The sequence below is a fragment of the Alligator sinensis genome, unplaced genomic scaffold (assembly GCF_000455745.1).
Source record: "Alligator sinensis unplaced genomic scaffold, ASM45574v1 scaffold663_1, whole genome shotgun sequence".
NCBI classification, from domain to species: domain Eukaryota; kingdom Metazoa; phylum Chordata; order Crocodylia; family Alligatoridae; genus Alligator; species Alligator sinensis.
The window spans coordinates 819,435-839,227 of record NW_005842205.1 but is presented as its reverse complement, the minus strand read 5'-3'; the positions used below and the strand labels follow the sequence as shown (position 1 = coordinate 839,227).

Sequence of the window (19,793 nt, the reverse complement as noted above, 5' to 3'; positions counted from 1 at the left end):
GTCCAGAAAATGACACAATGAAAGATGGCCATGATGGTTTAGACTGACATGATCTTGCTATTAGAAGGGGATTGAATTAGATGTCCCCTAGGGTCTCTTCTTCCTAGCCTTTTTTTTTCAATTGTGGTGTGACCCTCCAAAAAAATTAATCTCTCACATCCTCAGGATCTTGTCAGGGTTAAGCAGTTAAATGCCCTATTCTATTTCTAGTGGGCACAGCCCAGTCCAGGGATGTAGAGCCAAAAAAGATGCATTCTGCAATTACTACACCCAAGAGCCAGGGGCTTTCTTGGTACTGAGCACAAGCATTGAAAGCAGACTATGTCTCACACCCCTGAGCAAGGAGGAAACAGTCCGATTAAATCCGGGGACAGGAGCAGTGCAGCTAGGGAGTGCTGATGCAGGAAGAGATGGAGCAAAGAGCCAAGGATAGCAAAGGAAGGCCTGATCCTCAGGGAAATGTGCAGGAGAGTCTGTAACCACTAGAGAACACTCCACCAAAAAGCTTGGAACAGAATCAAGTTTCAGCATCCCCCTACTAGCAGCAAATAGCTGTGAAACCCAGTAGAAACTGTGGTTCATCTCCCTCTAGTGGTTAGCCCACACAGAAGGTGACATTCTATTGCGGGGCTCTCTCAGCTGAGGTACAGCAATCTGAAACCTTGGATTTCATAACCCCGCGCTGCTGAAGAACCATATGGGTGTAAACAGGGTGTCCTAAAATACTCATGGTATGTTTGGGTTCTTTGCCTCCAGCTGCTTTTGTTAAAAACCTAAGAAATCACAAAAACAACTTCATGCTTTTAGAGTTTGAAAAAAATCAAGCTAGAAATTTAAGGTATGCCCAAATGCCCTTCAAATCTTGTGTTTCATAGCACAGGATTCAATGACAGGATCCTTTATTTTTATGAACAAACACTTCCTTATCCGTGTAACGTTTGAAAGGGGAACAAGAAAAAAAAAATCAATGTTCTCTTTTAAGCTGAGTTAAAAAAATGGTTTCTTTGCTTGGCAAATGTGTCCCGTTATCCTCTGTTCTCAATAGTGTGTAAGTAGTTGCTATATTTGCTGCGGTGGCCAATCAGAAGCATGCATGTCACAGATGGCAAAGGACATGCAGCAGTTCAGAGAGGGGACAGGCAGCACAGCAGTGGATAGGGCAGGGACCAAAAACAGAGAGCAAAGGAGCAAATCAGACATGGGAAGGAGATTGGAGCAGCACTCACTGAGCATGCAGAGCTAATTTGTTGCATGTGTTCCAAAAATATTGTCCCATACTGCTATTTTGAATCAGATCTGTAGTCCACTGAGTACACTGCCTCTAAGTCAGGTGCGGGCAAAATATGGCCCACAAGCTGCATCCGGGCTGCTAGGCCATTCTATCTGCAAGTCACCTAAAATGTTTAGAAAATTAATATTCATCAAGATGACAAGAGCCAGGGGCAGTAGGAGCTAGGGGAAGGCAGCAGCAGGACTAAACAGCTGCAGCAGCTGGGTCGGACTGGGCCAGCCCCATCCCATCCCACCCTACCTCCAGCTGGAAGTCTCTGCCTAGCAGGAGCTTCTGGCTTGGAGCTGTTCCTGCTTCCTTGCACCGGATGGAAATACAGATAAGGATGGGGGGAGGGAGGCAGAGGAGGACTGCGGGCGATTGCCCCAGTCTTCAGGGCTGGACTAGGTCATCTGTGGTCCCAGTGCTGCAGCTAGGAACTACGTGGTGCTGGAGCAGCTGCCTGGCCGGTGGGAGGGCAGGGGGCAGCAGGGAAATGGTTGCAGCAGGTGGAGGAAAGGGGCAGCAAGTGGGTGTGCAGAGTGCAGCAACAGCTGGGTGGGAGCGCAGGGCAGCAGGAGTGCGGGGTCCAGGCTGGTAGGGGCTCTATGGAGCCAGGCTGGTTCTCCCATCTTCTTGCTGGCGCAGCCCAGCCCAGCTCCATGGAGCTCCTGCCAGCCTGGGCCCTGTACTCCTACCACCCGGCTCCAGGCCCTGCTGGAGCTCGTCCTGATGCACCAGCCCTACACTCCCACCCAGCTGTTGCTGAGCTCCGTGCGTCCACTCGCTAGCCCTTCCCCCCACCTTCCACAGCCATTTCCCTGCTCCCTCCCCCTGCCCCCACTTGCCTGGCCACCAGCTGGCCAGCTGCTTCAGTACCACAGGGTGGGAGAGAGAGAGAGAGTATTCATAGGGTGAGTCTCACATTCACACCCTACCATACACATGCTCCCCACCTCATGCTGCCATACATGCAGACCCCCAGACCCCCCCTCACACATCCCAGCCACTCTCCCCTACACACAGTCCCCAACAAACCCCATACTTACCCACACCCCACATATCTACATACCTACCCACATGCTCCTGTACTCCACACCCAGTCCCCCACACCTATCTACCCCCACACACCCATACCCTCCCCCACATCCCACATACTCACAACCTCCCACAAACCTATACCCAACCCCACATGCGTCCCACAATATACAAGAGTAAGACTTCATTTTAAACTATTGTGTGATCACCTCTGTGTACACTACACAAACACATGTAAATCAGGACAAAAATATTTTTTGAAATCAAATGAATGCATGTTGTAGATGTTCAATTTTTAGAATATAATTTGGTATGTGTCTGGTTCTGAGATGGCAAAACCTTTGCTGAAAGGAGTACTTCTGGGGACAAAGGGAGGGACTTCTGAAGGCAAAGGTCAGGTGTTAGGGGACAGGACTTCTGGTCACAAGATGTTAACTAGGGGGCAGGGCATCTGTCAAGCAGCAGGGCTACCCATGCAGCCCTTGGTGGATTGCCAAAACTCGGTAAACAGCTCTCCACCCAAAATAATTGCCCACCCTTAATCTAAAGGATGAGGTTTAACAGTTTTATTTTTTTTTTTTACTCTCATTGGGCTTTTATTCAATCTTGGGGCAGATAGTTCTAAATGAAGAGCTTGAGGCCACAGCAGAAGTACTCATGGCATGTAAGCCTGTAGGTGACTAGGCATAATTCTATTCCATGCTGCTCAAGTCCCTTAAACAGTTATAACAAAGGTGGATGGGTCTTCATCCTGATCACTGCTTTTGAGACTTTACCACAAGACCAAGATGGTTTCTTACAAAACTAGGTTCTGAGCAAGGTGGAACAGCATCAGTTAGGTGCCTAACAGGTGGAACAGGATTAGCTTCCTACATGTCCAGGGAGCAGCAGTAAACAAAATGATGTATACATGACTAATGGCAGGGGCACTGCAATGACAGCATGGAGACCCGATACCACCCATGGGTAATTTTCACACATCAAGATATATCAGTCTTCTGTTTTTTTAGATTAGTAAACTGCTCTTAGGTCATGGGCAACTGGTGCCACCTTAGACCAGTCAGAGACTGAAGGGGGGGGGGGGGCCATGGCCAATCTTGCTGATTGGGGGGCCCCCTGCAGCCAGTCGCACCCCCATGAGTCGCCACTGCCTTAGGTGTTAGCTACAGAAAACTTCTGCTATGGGGGAGATGTACACTATTAATCAAGGAGCCTTTACTTCTGAACTACTTGTTGCTTTTAGTGTATGAGTAAGCCCTCCCCATACCCTTCCCTCAAATTAAACTGGTGAATACTTCATGCCTTTTTAATGTACACTAGACTAGTATCAAATTCACCCCATGCCAGATCTGGACTGTGGGGCTTCTTGTAGGCTGGTTCCTGTCTGGACAATGGGGTGGCTGCAGTGGCTGTGATGGTGGCAGTAGAGGGACCGCAGGGGCTGGCAGGACCAGCAGAGAGACCAACGGAGATGTGGCAGCACCTCTGCAGGCTAAATGCTTGACACCCCTGCACTAGACTAGTGATTAGCCTGAATTTATTTTGACTTTGTTACTTAAAAACAAGCAGTTTAAATTTGCAGTAATGGGCAACTGCTTACATTTTGCTGCTTTTACATGAACAGTGTGTGAAATGTTACATGTGGTCATGTGCACATAAGCATAAAAAAACCCAAATCCCAATGTTTACTCTGCCCTTTCAGGTTCTCTCATCTGCTTTTTACTGACTTTTTTCTGGTTGTTACTAGAAACATGCAACTCCTGAAGCATATTTTAAGAAATCCTGTAAGTGACTAAAATAAGTTATCACTTTTGCTTATATATTTAATGTTAAATATTCACATTGGTTTTCTAATTACTTACTTTAACTGAAATTAGTGAAACTGAGTGTGGTGAATTGACAGAAACCCAACACAGTAATCAAACAAGCACAGTGGACCAATTTCTACTCTCTCGTGAACAGGGATGGGCCAAGAACAGAAATAGGCCCTGTACTTACAAACCGCACTGATTTTTTAATGTAAACAACAGCATAAACAGAAACAATGCAATCTATTTCTCAAGTTGCTGGAGAACTTAATGTACATCCATATTTATAGTGGAATAGTCTCTTAAGGGAAGTGATGGAAGATAAGAATCGTTTAGAATGAGACTAGATGAAGGACTTGGATTCAAGAGGAAGAGTAATACTGTACTTTCAGGAGCATAAACAAAATAATCAAATCAGTGTAAGCAGTCCTGCAGATCTTAAGATTTTGTAAGAATTTAACTGCATAAAATGTTTCCTTCCTCAGCTATGAGAATAAATGTTCCTGTTAATCAGAAGTGGTGAACACCCCTGCATTTTGCTAAAAAAAAACAAACCAGTGGAAAATGAAAATCCTTAGCATTCTTGAAAAGAAATTCAAACATTTAAGTTCCATATATGGAGTTAGTTATTCTATCAAAACAAATCTGCAAAAAGTTCATTTTCATTAATGAGATAAGAATCTGGCCTATACTTATTACACTGGAAGAGGGAATACTTTACAACATTACAGCTAAACAAACTTTCTTACCATTTGTATATAGATAACAAGTGCTAAAACTGAAGACAATTATTTCCTAATTTATTGGATGAAGCAAATAATGCCAAAGTTTCTTTTGTGGTTGGTACAGTTTTATTGTCTAATAATACTGATTAAAATATTTACAATCCTACTTTTAAATGCACAGTTTAGCACTCATACCTATGGCTTTAATTTTTAGCACAAGATTTTTGGGTCATGTCAGAGAAAGTTTCATTTAAAAAAAAAAAAAAAAAGAAAAAAAAAGCAAGCCAGAAACCTGATATATTTTACAGACATGTTTTCTATCCATGTGTTTTTAAATGTATTCATAAAACGAAGCTTTTAAAAACATCTGGTGAGAAGAGGATTTTCATTCAGCTCATATTTAACAGATTTGGCTGAATTTTTCCTATTTTAAGTGGTCCTCTTAAGAACTCTCACAACGTGGAAGCCATTTCTTCCTCCATTCCCATTTAAATTGAATGAAAAAAATTTGTAGCTGACAAGGTGAAGCAAAAATATAAAGCACTATAACATTATGTACATTGCTTTTTACTGCATTAGCTTCTTAACCCCTCTAGGAGCTTTGTGGAAGTTTAATTAGTCAGTTTTGAAAAGGCACAAGAACTTTTGCGCTTCAAGAACTTAATAGTGCCAACACTTCTCCTCAGCCTAGAACTTCAAAATTTCTAGCCTGAAAAAAGGCTGCTCAATTAAGAAGAAAGTAAAGTGAGGATTGCTGCTACTGTAAGGCATTGTTTCTGGATGACAAATTGATCTGTGCTTTTTCTAGATGTGTAAACCAACTGTTCTTAAATATCCACACATACATTAGAATGCACAGATTCTACTTTTTTTTTGTTTTTACTGCCACACACACACACATACACACAAAATATATTAAGAAGAGCTTGCTTCTGCGAAAAAAGTCAGTGACAACTACATACATAAGGGCATGGTATTCCACCAGTTATTAAACTTCCCACAAAGCTGCCCATTGCTCGAATAGTTTTTGCTCCATGCTATTACAAGAAAAGGGAAAATCCTTTCTGCATTAACAAGATGAGAATTGTATATGAAATATTCTAACTTTGGTCCACTTCTCTGGTTTCCTAAGGGCAGCAGTACTGGAAAGCTGACCACTGATGGTGCAAAACTCAATGTAAAAGTTAACAAAAAATAATTTGGTATTTCATTCCTAAAAATGCATGGTCCAGTCATTAGTTTTCATCATCCACTTTTTCATCTGATGTGTCCACTATTTGTTGAGTTTTTAAATCTTCAGCTTGGTCATGATCTTCTGTATTTGTTTCCATCTCACCTACTTGACCAGGTCCGCTTTCCTCCAGGTCCCTCTGATTCAAGTTTTCAGACTCTATTTGTTCTGGATCGGCTTCCTCTACAAGTTCTGCCTGTACCTCCTGCATTTTTATCTGATTTACATGTTCAACATGAAGCTCCTCTACACGTACTTCAGCACCATGGTCAGTTTGAATATGTTCCACTTCTAAGTAACTGATCTGTACCTGCTCTTGTAGGTCATCCATGTGTGTACCTTTTACCCGATTGTCCTGTATAAGATCAGGATGCACCTGTTCCACAGTTACTTGTGCAGGGTCCACTTGTACCTGAATTACAGGTAGCACATGAACTTGCTCGACTTGTTCTATAATAGTCATTGAAGTCACTGGTTCAGTTTCCACAGCTTCCACTGGGAGAATCTCCTCAGCCACTATTCGCTCTGAAATGTCATGAATCTCTTTGAGATGACGTCTCAGTTCGCTGCCTTGCATAAACCACAAATCACAGAAGGTACAATGGTTGGGTTTTTCCCCTGTGTGTATTACCAAGTGATCTTTAAATTGATCCCAGCTGTTAAACACGCTGTTACATACCTGAAATAACAGATGCAATATGTTAAGCAATGCTATTAAAAAACTGACAAAAGAAAAGTACATTGAATATTCTGGATCAGAAGTTAGAGTATTAGCCTGTTATTTCTTTTTATAAGGATTTTAAAAAGTTATGGGTTAACACAAATCTGGCAAGAGAAATCTGGAATTATTACAAGTAGATTATTTCAGAAGTTGAATGTGCCACTTAAATTCTGGCCTGTGCCTACCATGAAGATGGTGATATACCCTTGGCACTTATGCATTGGTTCTTCATTTTTTATTAAAATGAAGAACATTTTAAATGTGCAATTTGTATGTTGTATTCCACTTATCTCCTGAGGCAAATCAGATCAGAGAGCTCTGGCCATCCCTTTTCTTTTATCAGTGCAAAAGTTACATGTTAAAGTTGCCAAACTACTGAAGAAAGCATTATGCCTTTTTTCTAAAATTAAGATAAGGTTCTGGTGGCACTGCCAATTTGAAGCTTGCCCAACACTTGCCACCAAACCAAAAAAACAAAAACAAAAACGAATGCCCATACTTTTAGCTTCTTGCAACTTTGGCAGATTTGACAGTTTAGATTTTAATTCCTCATGCCAGGTGTATCATTTTTTTTGTAAATTCCAGTTATAGTTTAGCCATTTCCAAGAACAGGCCTTGAGAAAAAATACATTGTTATGTTGGCTATATTAAAAAAAAAAATCTGATGACCTTTTCCTTGTACTGCCATGTTTTTGAACAGAGACTGGACATTTGGAAGGTGGTAGCAGTTGTGGGAAGTGCCTGTGAAAAACCATCCCCATTTGGCTAAGTTATAAAGCCAATGTTGTTTTTGAATGCTCAGTAAAGCCTTTGATTTTAATGTGAAAATCTTGAAAGATTCCATCCACCCCAGGAGTATTTAAGCTTCTCACAGCTCCTAGTGCCATTTAGGCTGCATATACACCATCCCCACATGACAAATGACCATACTTTACTTCTTCAACTGGCACTGGCTGGGCAAGGAGACCGACACTGGGCTGAGACTACTGTGGAGAAGACAGGGAGGGGCGAGCAAGAACTAGGAACGAGGCCTGAAACCAAGAGTGCAGAATACACAGGACTGAGACAGTGACAGGCTGGAGAGCATGGGAGAAAAAACCAGTCAGGCTTGGGGAGAAGAACAGGCAGAAAAGAGAGTAAGTCTTTTGTCCATCACAGAACGCACTGTTTTAGGGCTCTGAAGAGAACCAAGATTCCCATTTCAGTGCTCTTGAGCCACTAGTGGTGAGCATCCTCAGACTCTCCACCTGCCAGTTTTTATTACATACCTGGCATTCATACAGTTTCTTTCTTCCCTTTTTAGCTCCAGCTCCAGACTGACAGGCGGTCAAGTGACATTTGAGAGTGCTATTTCTAGCAAAACGTTCATGGCAGTTTGGACATTCAAACGGTTTTTCACCTATTGAGAAAGAAGCAGGAATTTATAGACATATAGAAAGAATAAATTCTTTTAGCTTTTTATTATATAAGATTATAGGATCGTAGGAAAGTAGGGTTGGAAGGGACCTCACAAGATCATCTAGTCCAGCCCCCTGCTCAAGGCAGGAGCATCCCTGACTAAACCATCGAAAGCATGCATCTGTCCAACCTGCTCTTTAAAGATTTCCAGGGATGGAGACCCCATAGTTTCTCTAGTTAGCCTGTTCCCGTGCTTGGCCACCCTCAGACTCAGCCAGTTCTTCCCACTATCCAATATATTAATATAATATACGTGTATATTACTGGCAGTTTAAGGATTTGGAAATAATCTTTTGAATGTGTAAGAGGAAGTCAGTAAGATTAGACTAATAAAAGAGTTGTTTAATTTAATACACTTATTTGGTTTAAACCAAAAGGAGCAAAGGAAGCAGTGGCTGCTGATATTCACACCAACTACAGGCCATGGGGGAAAAATGATGCAATTGTTAGCTGTTTTTAATGGAATCATTACTTGCGTATGGAAGTTATATAACTTCATAAGGAACCCTTTTTTGGTAAGGCTTTGGTTTCATCCAAACAGTATTATAATTTGTTAAAATGAAAAACTAAAGCCAGGACTGAAACTGAGTAACTGCAAACAGCTCTGCATTACTTGTTTATGTCCACTTCAACAAAGTGCATGTTCGTTATTCAACAGAAACTGTGGAAGTCACATTTTTGTTTCAGAGTTAACAGAAATCAGTAGTAATTCTCCTAAAATTGGTCAAACTCTCCCAGGCCAAGCTACTTAATATTGTATTAAGTTTGGTCACTTCATTTCAAATCACATGCAACAGATTTAACAGAGCAACAAGTCAACAAAATGCTTCACATAAAACCTTGCACAGTATGAGAAATTCAAAAGGCACCTGTTATTTAGCATAAAAAGGAGAAAAGTAAGAGCTAGAATACAGTTATGTAAAACAACCATTCAATGATAAAAATAGGCACTACTGTTTACTTCTTTCATCTTACAAAAATAAAGTTACCTGCAACAAAATTAAAGAGTATAATAACTGCAAGTGAAAACAAGGATATGTTTTCTGAAACTCAATTGATAATCAACCTATGAAACTCACTGACAGTGCAATATAACTGAATCAAGTTATTTACGAAGGATGAAATATTTATATGAATCATAACATCTACAGTTACGATGGCTAAGACTGAAATGAATGCCCCAAAACACTGATAGCTTTGTAAAGCCGTCAGCTAAGACTGGAAACAAGTTTTATTTCTGCTTCTGAAGAAAAAAGGATTTTTTTTCTAAAGAAAAAACCCATTTTCCTAAGTGCCTAAATGTCTAAAACTGACATATAAAAATCATCAACTGTCTTTAAATGTTTGAGTGGATGGACTTTTGAAATCAGTTCAAGATCAATATATAAACCAGGGATGTCCAACTGCTGGACAATGCACGCACCATAAGCTGTGGGGATGGGCCTCCAGGAGTTCCCCCTCCCCTGCCGCTTGCTGAGCAGGCAGCGTTGATGGTGCACAGCCCCCTTCCAGATCCTCCCCCAGCACATGGCAGTGGAACACGAGGCTGAAGGAACTTGTGGACTCCCAGTTGGACAACCTTGATATAAACCAAATCCCAGGATCCACTGACAGGACAGTCACACAAGGATGCTGCTGGGCATGAAAGAGCTGGATGCACGAATGCTTTGATTCCGCCCCCCCCACCCCCAAAAAAAATCACCTATATAGGAAGATAGGAAATTCTCAGTATCCTCTAGGTTGTTCTGACAGTGGATGCCAGGATATTAAATCAAGCAAAAGCAAAGCAGTTAACTCCAGAACACAGCAGGATTTAGAGCCTGCTGTCCTACTGCAGTTTCCTGGTAGCTAGATACCACAAGCCCTGTTAGTCAACAATTCTGGGCTTCATGGGAGCAATGTAGAGAACATACAAAGGAAAAGCTCTAGGTACCACAGATCAGTATCCACACTTTCGCTTCATCCTGATTCTGGGCTCCTCATTTATAAGAAAGCACAAAACAAACTGCCACTCAATAAATGGGCGCGCACACTATCTTTTAGCTGAAAACCTTGAATGCAGGGTAGATAAAAATCAACGATTAACACCCCCCCCCGCCCCAAAACCTCAGATTTTTTTATTTAAATCAGATTTTTTAATTAATTGTATTTTTATTTTTGTTAAGATGCTTTTAAAAGAAACCCAAAACTATATAAAAAGATAGTTTTAATTTAAGCTATGTTAAACCTCAACGATATCATTATAGAATAGGGATTATAACTTCAAATTTTATACTTTTTGAGACCATATATTCACGTAGCCTTTTTAGAAAAGTTTTATAAATAGGTCACAATAGGCCACAGATTATATTAGGGGCCCAATCTTATGGGGTTCCCAGAGGCTCCTCTATAGATTAGTAAAGATTAAAGAAAACCACTCTACCTAATGGGACTCAGTGCTCAGCCTCGAAGAACTTATTAATCATCTCTGTGATGCTTAGTTTCAGTTCTCAAACTGTAGATTTGTCTCTCGAGAGATAGCATCTTTGTTAACAGCAGTATATGAAGATGAGAGATAACAGACCTGATTACCTACCCATCAGCTCTATTGTCTCCCCGCAAGTTTGTGTACATGGAGTCAAGCCCTTAACTTCTTGAAACTTTACACTTTTAGAGAGAGGTAAATGAATAGAGGATTGTTGGGGGTGGAGTAGAGCTGGGCAAGGAGAAGGTGTCTGGAGATAAATGCAAGGAGGGAGGGGCAGTAGGAACAAAAGAGAAACATTTTGAGCAGAGGATTCCAGAAATTTCTGAGTACAGCCTCTCAACTAATTTGAGATCTAGTGAGGGAATGGTATGGCAGAGGGGAAAACCTATTATGGCAGCAGGCCTGCTAGGCCATAAGAGAGAAGAAATCAAAGATGAGAAGAAATCTAGAATAAAGTGAAGAAAGCCCGAAAATATTAACATATGGCTGCAATGCTCATTTGATGTCCTCCTAATACAGCATAGCAAAAATATCTTCCAAATATCCATGATTTATCTAGTGAATTGGAGATAGTTCACCTCCCAATGGCTTTACAAGTATCTGCTTCAATTAGCTTTGGTAAATAACATAACCAAGTCATAATTCAGTTTTCAGATGTAGCTGCAAAATTAATCTGAAAAAAAATCAAAATAAATCACTGTTTTAAAATGTATAGTCTGTACCTTCTAAAAATGAAACTTACATCTATCTCTGAGTTGTGAATAATATCTATTAAGGTTATATCAAACAACAAGAATGCACTTGTAGAAAGCAATGATTGAATTGAGGATTCCTGCCAGGTGATTTAAATTGTGATTTAAATTGATTTAATTTAAATCAAACCCACCCTGTTTGAATGATCTTCAGAAGCAGGCTTACACATATTCATGATTTGTTACAGCAACATACTATGCATGGGAGAATCTGAAGCCAGAAAAACTGCAGCGTGCAACCTTCTTGCCTAGTGCAAATTAAAAGTGCTCTGGGATATAAAGATATCAACGGTGACCAAGCAAAGACAAAAATACCACACATCCTCCAGGCTGAAAATGTCTTTAACCAGTAGTAGGGAAACTCCATTCAAAACTAAAACAAATCTGTGGGTATAGACAGGTGGCTTTTATCCTTGTTAGATTTGAGGCACCCCTCAGAGAAATAGCAGTGTGCTTGTTTTCGCTCTTTTCTGAGTGCAGAAAAATAGTGAAACAATTCTTTGGTTGTAAAGAACTAAGAAAAACCACACCAAGTCAGAATGTTTTTTACACTTTGAATTCTTATTCAAAATCTCTGGGTTTATCTTGTGAATCAAGTTTGCAAAAGTGCTAATATTGCACGGCATGCTGCACCACCCTTGAAATGATCTCAGAGCACCACAGGGTGCCTTGGCACCATAGTTGAGAATCACTGGTATAGACCAATACAGTTGTACACTGATATAAGCTATTAGGATGAAGCTGTCATCACTGCAGACTCATGCAGACAGCTGTAGCAAAAACTGATTCATTTAAAATAAAATCTTTCAAATGTTTAATTAAAAAAAAAAGTTTCTTTTTCATCTTGTTTCTTCAATAGTATCTGAGGTTCTTGCTGTTATGTATTTAATACTTATTTCTAAAGACATTGGTAAATTAGTTCCACCGTCTGGTTTTGCTTATTTATTAAGAAACTGAAGCTGAGAGAGAACAGGCATCCATAACGCCCAGTCAAGTCACCAGGGATGTTCAGTAGTGCTGCATCAGATGGTCCCAAAGTTCTGCAGCAAGAACAGGCCTAGGCAAATATATGAAATTCATTGCTTTCAGTTAATGAAACTATATTTTTCATTAAAGTAAATTACTATTACCACATTTAGTTGAATATAAGGGGACCCTGAATATAAGACAACCCCCCAATAATTAGATAGTATATATGGAAAAATTATAAATATATTATAATTTTTCCACGTATAGAACCTAACTATTGGAGATCTGCCTTATATTTATCTACCTCCCACTGCTACAGCAGGGAAAAGGCATCCGGAGGGGGGGGCGGTGGCCCCCTTACCCTCTGCCTCCACATCTTCTTTCCCCTGCAGACTCTTCCTCCCTCACCTTACTGTCAAACTCTGCTCTCCCTGAGCACATGTGAGAGGCAAATCTGAAAACACAAATTTGAACACACTGATTGTGAAATAAACATACCTACAGTAATTGAGTTCATCCAGAATTGATGCATTTTGCCTTTTTTTGAAACTGCAGCAAGTTTTAGCATAGGTACTCCATAACCACACTTTTAAGCAATGTTTTTGTACCTACTTATATAGAGTACAAACTATGCTTGGTTTGTTTGTTTCAAGGGCCAAATCAGTTCCAAATTCTACTGGGCAAAACCCAATAGTCACGCTCCAAGTTTTGACTGAGTTGAACTCAATCATTCAAGTCCGTGTGGCTCTACCAACAGCCAAGTATCCTCCTTCCCAGACTCATCAGTCTGGGGCTTCAGGTACTCCCCAACTCTGTAGCAGCCATCCTACGTGCAAGTCCAGGGCCCAGAAAACCTGGGATTCAGATACCTGCAATCTCAGTTGCTCTTAGCCAAAAGGCCAGGGAGCAAGTTAGAAGGAAAGCAAGAAGGCAGTCCTCCATTACCACAAAATTATGTAGTCAAGTCTCCTGCATTTGAGGAAACTCACAGGGATCAGCAGGTCAGAAGTGCCAGGGTCAAGCACCTGGGAAAGCCCCATTTTTAGCCCACAAGAGAGCTGGTGATCATAGTATTTCCCCTGCATGATATGAATCAAAAGCCAAAAGGCTTATAATTTACAATATGGTTCATTGGGCTGGGCCAACAGCATTTCAAGCCATGGTGACCCCACGGCTCAGCACTACTCAGTATGTATGTGTGTTCAGATACCCCCTGACAAAGGATCCACGTGCAAGCTCCTAACTCATGACTGGAACAAGGTGTTCTTGGAATAAGTCCTGGGATGCTCCAAAAATGTATATGCAGATGAGGCACAGGGCAACCTAGTCCAACTCTACCTCATGAAGGGTGGGGCCACACTAATCATATACAACATAGGCTGCAAGAGGGGGCAACAGAGGGATTCTGAGTGAAATGTTTAGGGCCCCATTTGATGATGTTTGCCAGACTTTTAAGGCTGGTGAAGAAACAGAAATCATTGGTAGTGGGAAAGAAAGGCACAGCTCATCTGTGGGAGTAAAGAGGAAGACAAAATGTAGTCAACGTAGTGGCTCATTAGGACTTACAAAGGAATTAATTATGAAGGGGACTGCACTTAATGGGCACTACCATGCCTTATTCAAAGATACCATAAATCCTTTTGGCTCTGATCAAGCGGGTTTGCATATAAATAGCAGCCTCTTCTGGGCCAAGATCACCTTGAATGGCACCGTGTAGTTAAGGGTAGAGATTTGTCCAATGCACTGTGGGAGCATCACACAGACTTGAACAATTGAGCTGTGCTTAGTTGACAGAATTTGGAACCGATTTGGCTAATTTGGCCTGACACACAAAATTAAACCCCCCCCCCAAACAAAAGCAAATTAACCTGGCAGTGGAAATACCATGATCACTTGGATGGTTTTGCTAGGGTGAGGCCTGTCTCTTGCACTATGGGCATGCTGACCCCTGTGAGTTTCCCCAAACAGAGGAGACTCAACCGCACAATTTTGTGGTAATTGGGGACTGCTTTCTTGCTTTTCCTCTAGCTTGCTCCCTGGCCTTTTGGCTAAGAGCAAGTGAGATTCGGGGCATCTGAGCCCCAGGGTCCCTGGGCTTGCATGTAGGATATCTGCCACAGATTTGGGGAGTACCTGAAGCCCCAGACTAATAAGTCTGGGAAGGAGGATACTTGGCTAGTGGTAGAGCCACACAGACTTGAATGACTGAGCTCTGCTCAGTCGAAGTCTTAGAACTTGACTATTTGGTTTTGCTCAACAGAATTTGGAACTGATTTGGCCCTTGAAACAAAAAAGTGGTAGGCTCCCATCAGTATGTTTGCCCATATGGGCCATGCATTTGATAGTCATGCTGTGTTGGCTGTACTTAATCAACTTCATAGCCAGTTTCCATTACTGAGCACATGCTGCTTTGGGCAACAGTTTAATGACAGATAAAGTATTTAATGAGATTTCCTTGCATTGAAATGTAAGATGGGGATCTTTTTTTACCCCATGCTGATTAGGGAAAAATAACGCATCTTATAATCAAGTAAATATGATACTTTGAGACTGATCAAATCACTAACTGCACTATATATAGTTCATATATACAATTTCAAAATTGTATCCTACTGAAACTAACTTGCGACGTGCAATCAAAATATTGTTATTTTCCCTCTAATGTGAAGTAATGCGATAAAGAGAATGTATCTTGCTTGGCTGACATTGTCATAACTATTTTGCAAATTAGTTCTTTTGGGATTGATCTATGAATTCAAAGAGAGTGTAGTTTAGTTGTATACAGCACATTCAAGAGGCTCACAAAGAAGAGAGCTGGGTGGTTCTCTTTTTAATTTACTTTCTACATAGTCAGGAAAAGCTTTTTCATTACCAAGTTGCATGCAGGATGTACTTACTGATATTAGTGAGAATTTTGTTAATTTTCCTTGGCAGAGACCGAAATCAATCTGTCACTATATCAAACATGCTATTAGCTTGGCATTGCTAATTCACAATACTATTAATGCTCAACGTGCCAGACTTTCATTTTGCAATTCAATTTTTATACTATTTGCTACAGAGTTTGCCAAATATTAAGTGTGGTCCTAAGGGCCTACTGAGGGTCATTGAAAGTCTCCCAGTGATATCAGACCTACCAGCAAATTTAACTTAAACTTAAAGCTTTAAGCTACATTTTAATTATTTACTTTGTTTGCCTCTTTGAAAGCCCAATTTTGTTTTTGCTGTAATATTTATAGACTGACAAGGAATTCAAACAGGATATGGAAAATAAGAACGTGTAGAATGCCTTCAACATAGTGACACAAACTTGTTTTGTTTTGCCCTAAAATAGCCCGCTGCCAAATAAACACCAGCTCTGGTGTAATCTGTTACTTTGCCAATCCAATATAAGATATTTTCCTTAAAGTCATCGTGAACATTTTCTGTAAGGGTGGTTAAACATAGCTTGGTCATAATTAGTGTGACTGTACATCCTGGCTTGGCTGGGACAGTCCCAGATTTTGAAGGGTGGCCTTGGCCGGTTGGTGAAAACTAAAACGAGCATCCTGGCATTGCAGGGGCCCGAGGTACAGCCCAGAGGGGAGGTAAAGTGGCATGGTGTGCCAGGCAGCCCCGCCTCCCCGATAGACTGCGCCTGCGCCCCTGGCTGCCAGCCTGTGCCTGCAGCAGTGCCGCTGACTTGCAGGGGGAGGCAGGGAAAGCGTCTTGGATGTCATGGATTTCCTTATGGTCACCCTAGTCATAATTAGGGACCTACCTAATTTGCAGGGGCGGGCCCCCAATTTTGTGGGCAGAATGTGAGCCTGGGGAGCCATTTTGTGGGCAAAGCGTGACAGCCCCTCTCCCCGCTCCACTGATTGGCTGTGGGCAAGATGGCTGCCCCCCCCCCACTCCTTGCTGCTGACTGGCTGCGAGGGCTGTCCATCATGCAGCCCCCCCTCCCGATTGGTGGAGAGGGGTGGGGCCACATGACAGGCAGCCCTCACAGCCAGAGGCGAGAGGCGTGGAGGGGGCAGAGCAGCAGCGATCTTGCCCACAGCCCTTCGAGAGGGCAGCTCCCTGAGAAGCTAGCGTTTTCTATTCTGTAAGTTTTGTTTTGTTTTTTTCCCTTGCAGATTTCACGGGCAATGCTGGATTTCTCAGAATTCACAAAACTGCAAATTTGGTAGGTCCCTAGTCACAATGGATCACATTCCCGCTTTTACATGGGCCTGCCCAAATCCTACAATACCCCTACTCACTTGGGCAGGCAGCAGAGGAAGTGTGGAGGAAGCTTGCAGGGGACAGTATATATGATGTGCGTTTGGAGGAGCAAGGCCCATCTAAATGACACAGTCACAAGATTAAGAAATTATGTAATGTCCAACACCACAAATAAGAAACTTTTTATAGTGAGATCACAAGTAATATGGTAGAGATTCACAAGGATCTCAGCAGAAATAGGAAAAAACAGTGGTGTAATTTAAAAAATAAAATAAAAAAATCTAGTGCTGTGAACCGATTAAAAAATTTGATCATGATTAGTTGTGTGATTAAAAAAAAATAGTCACAATTAACCACAATTTTAATCACATGGCTAAAAACTCAGTTATGCACAGGAAAACTCAAAGTTATGCCAAATTATGCAGGTACTTTTTATGCTTGGGGGTGTGTGTGTGTGTGTGGAAGGGGGGGGTGGAATTTGTGAAGGTGCGTGTGTGGGGTTTGGTGCCCGGGGACGGGGTGTTCTGCATACCCTGGCAGGACGTGTGGTACTGAGAGTCAGGAGTGAGGGGTAGACACACACACACACACACCACTCAGCAGGTAAGTGTGGGGGGGGAAGAGTTTCATAGTAGCTAGGGTCAGGAGGGACCTAAATAGATCATCTAGCCTGACCCCCTGCCACAGGCAGGAATGAATGCTGGGTTCACAAGACCCCAGACAGGTGAGAGTCCAACTTATTTTTGAATTTACCCAAGGTAGGGGTGCAGACTACTTCCCTAGGAAGTTGGTTCCAGATTCTGGCCACCCTAACTGTAAAATATTGCCTTCTGATCTCTAACCTAAACCTATTCTCCATCAGCTTATTACCATTGTTCCTTGTCACCCCAGGTGGTGCTGGGGAGAAAATGGGTGTGGGGGGCAGACTGAGGCCCCTCACAGTGGGGGATGGAGTGGGGCAGAAGCAGGGGTGAATGGGACCCCGGGGCCTGGGAGGGTTGTGGGACACCACTGCAGCTCATCCAGGGGTGCAGGGGGGGAGGGGCTCCCGCTGGTGCACGCAACCCCAGGAGAGGCATGGGGGGCACATGCCCCTCAGCTGTGTGTGTGGGGTGGAGGTAGGCTGCCGCTGTGTGCTGGGCTCTGTGCCCTGCTGCCGTTGCCCTAGGAAGCGTGCAACAACAGGCTGTGCCTCCTGCCACTGGACGGGCAGGGGATGTGGCACAGCCAGTGCATGGCACCCGGGCTGGGCGCTGTTCCACATGCCACCAGGCTGCAGCTGCATGCCTGTGTATGCCCTCCTACCCTGCTGCAGCTGCCTGGAGCCCATACCTGGGATGTTCTGCGGTCCGCTGCGCTGCCACCACTGCCCCATGGGCGGCCTGGAGGCAGCAACAACAACGGTGGAGCAGAGCCCAGGTGCAGGCTCCAAAACCACGTGCATGATTAACGTGTTAAAAAAAGTTAATGGAAACAATGATTGATGTGTTAATTGTGACTGACAGCCCTAAAATAATCATATTCCAAGAATCAAGAGCAAAAAGGTGAATTTTAGACACAAAGATCCCATAGAAAATTGGTAAGTAGGTAACCATGCTGCACAAATGCTATTCTAAACAAGGGCATTTATCTCAGGATTTTCCACTTGTTTATGAACTATATTGATACAAATTACACTTAATTAGTCTATTTTAGATCAATTTTCTATTGGAAGCTTTTTTTAAGGAAGTGGAATTTAATTCTGTTTTCACAAGTTTAATTCTCAACTGGCTATCTTCCCCCAGATGGGCTTTTTCTCTTCTCTTACACTTTTTTTGAACAAGATATACTGAACAGCTATTTCTTCAGGAGACTTGTTTTTTGGCAAATGTCTAATGATATTGGAGACTTCCATGAATAAATGTTATTCATTAAGATTTGCATTCACTATTAGGTAAAAATCAGATTTAGAGTTTGTAATAACAGGAAGCATTTTTCAGGCATACACTCCCCCCTCTACTGCTCACCCCACAAAAGAAAAATCAAATCAAAACCAAAGGAATAGGAACATGCCTGAAATACAGAAATGTCTTTACCTGTGTGTTTCCGCAGGTGTTCTTTAAAGTGTCCAAAGTGGTCAAACTGTTTATCACAGTACTGGCATACATGTATTTTTTTGCCAGGTTTTGGCTTCTTGCTGGCACCACCTTCATCAAGGTGGTAACAGGTGAGGTGCTGTTTCAATGCACTCTCTCGTAGGTACCTTTTATTGCATATGTCACACTTGTAACTCTCAGTAGAGTGAGTTTTCATGTGTTCCTTAAAATGGTAAAACAATTTAAATGAACGGTTACATTTCTCACAGTGGAATAAATTGTTCACGTGAGACAGCTGAAGTTCCACAATTTCAATACCTTCTACCTGTTTGCATGTGGGATCAGTTGCACTGTCACTTTCTTCTTGGACGTGGCATTCTCTCCCCCCTTGGCGATACTTGCTGGTGATATCTGCCAGAAGAGCCAAAGCAGACTCGTCTGACGTATCCGTAGTCTGTATATATTTTATAGACTGCTCTGCAGATGCCACTTCCTCAAGTGTTTCAATGCTGTCATCTTCTACTTCAATTGTCCCTTCAGCAATCTCCACCTCAATTTCAACAGGCTCCGATTCTGCCGATGGCAACGTTTCTGTGATAACATTGGAGGTTTCAGCTATCTTCCTCTTTTTGGTTTTATTTTTACCTTGTGTTTGACTGGAGTCTAGTGGTGATGAATTTTCTTTGTTCCTGTAATGTGGGTGTATGCAACAATCAATATCTAAACCCAATAACAATTTTTTGCAACATACTGAATGTACACTTTAGCTTATTCAAGCAGTATTAAAAAAGGTATTCAGAAGCACCACACAATGTTAATTACATTCTGTTTGAGAAATGAATTAGCATAGTTCAGGGGTTGGCAGCGTAGTTTAGCGGTTGGCAGAGTGCCAAAACCACCCACAACCTCAACTTGTAAGATGTTGGCGTGCCAGGGGCAGACAGCAGGGGAGCCGTGAAGGGCCTGATCCTTGTTGTGGCAGTGCCGCCCTAGCTCCTTCCCCGTCATGCACTCCGAAGCACACATGCCAAGCAACATGCCTTTGCATGCCATGCTTTGGCACCTGTGCCAAG

At 42.3% G+C, this 19,793-nt stretch overlaps 1 protein-coding gene, 1 non-coding gene and 1 pseudogene across 7 annotated transcripts in view; 1 reads left to right on the top strand and 2 right to left on the bottom strand.

The window, feature by feature from the left end:
- Positions 1-4,324: 4,324 nt before the first annotated feature.
- Positions 4,325-19,793, bottom strand: part of ZNF131 (zinc finger protein 131) — a 32,942-nt gene continuing 17,473 nt past the window's right edge. For 4 of the 6 annotated variants that reach the window (XM_014521345.2, XM_025207715.1, XM_025207716.1 and 1 more), the window contains 3 exons: positions 18,721-19,409; positions 8,062-8,192; positions 4,325-6,751 (listed from right to left, as the gene is read on the bottom strand). In XM_014521345.2, the coding sequence (XP_014376831.1) occupies positions 6,077-6,751; positions 8,062-8,192; positions 18,721-19,409 (1,495 nt within the window). In that variant the 3' untranslated portion in view covers positions 4,325-6,076. Of the gene's footprint in view, positions 6,752-8,061; positions 8,193-18,720; positions 19,410-19,793 lie in introns of those variants that run through there. The other 2 variants (XM_006026707.3, XM_025207718.1) reach the window with 2 other exon arrangements.
- Positions 13,353-13,533, bottom strand: LOC112550786 (annotated as a pseudogene).
- Positions 14,300-14,465, top strand: LOC112550785. The gene has a single exon (XR_003094787.1). It is a non-coding gene; the product is annotated as a U1 spliceosomal RNA (small nuclear RNA).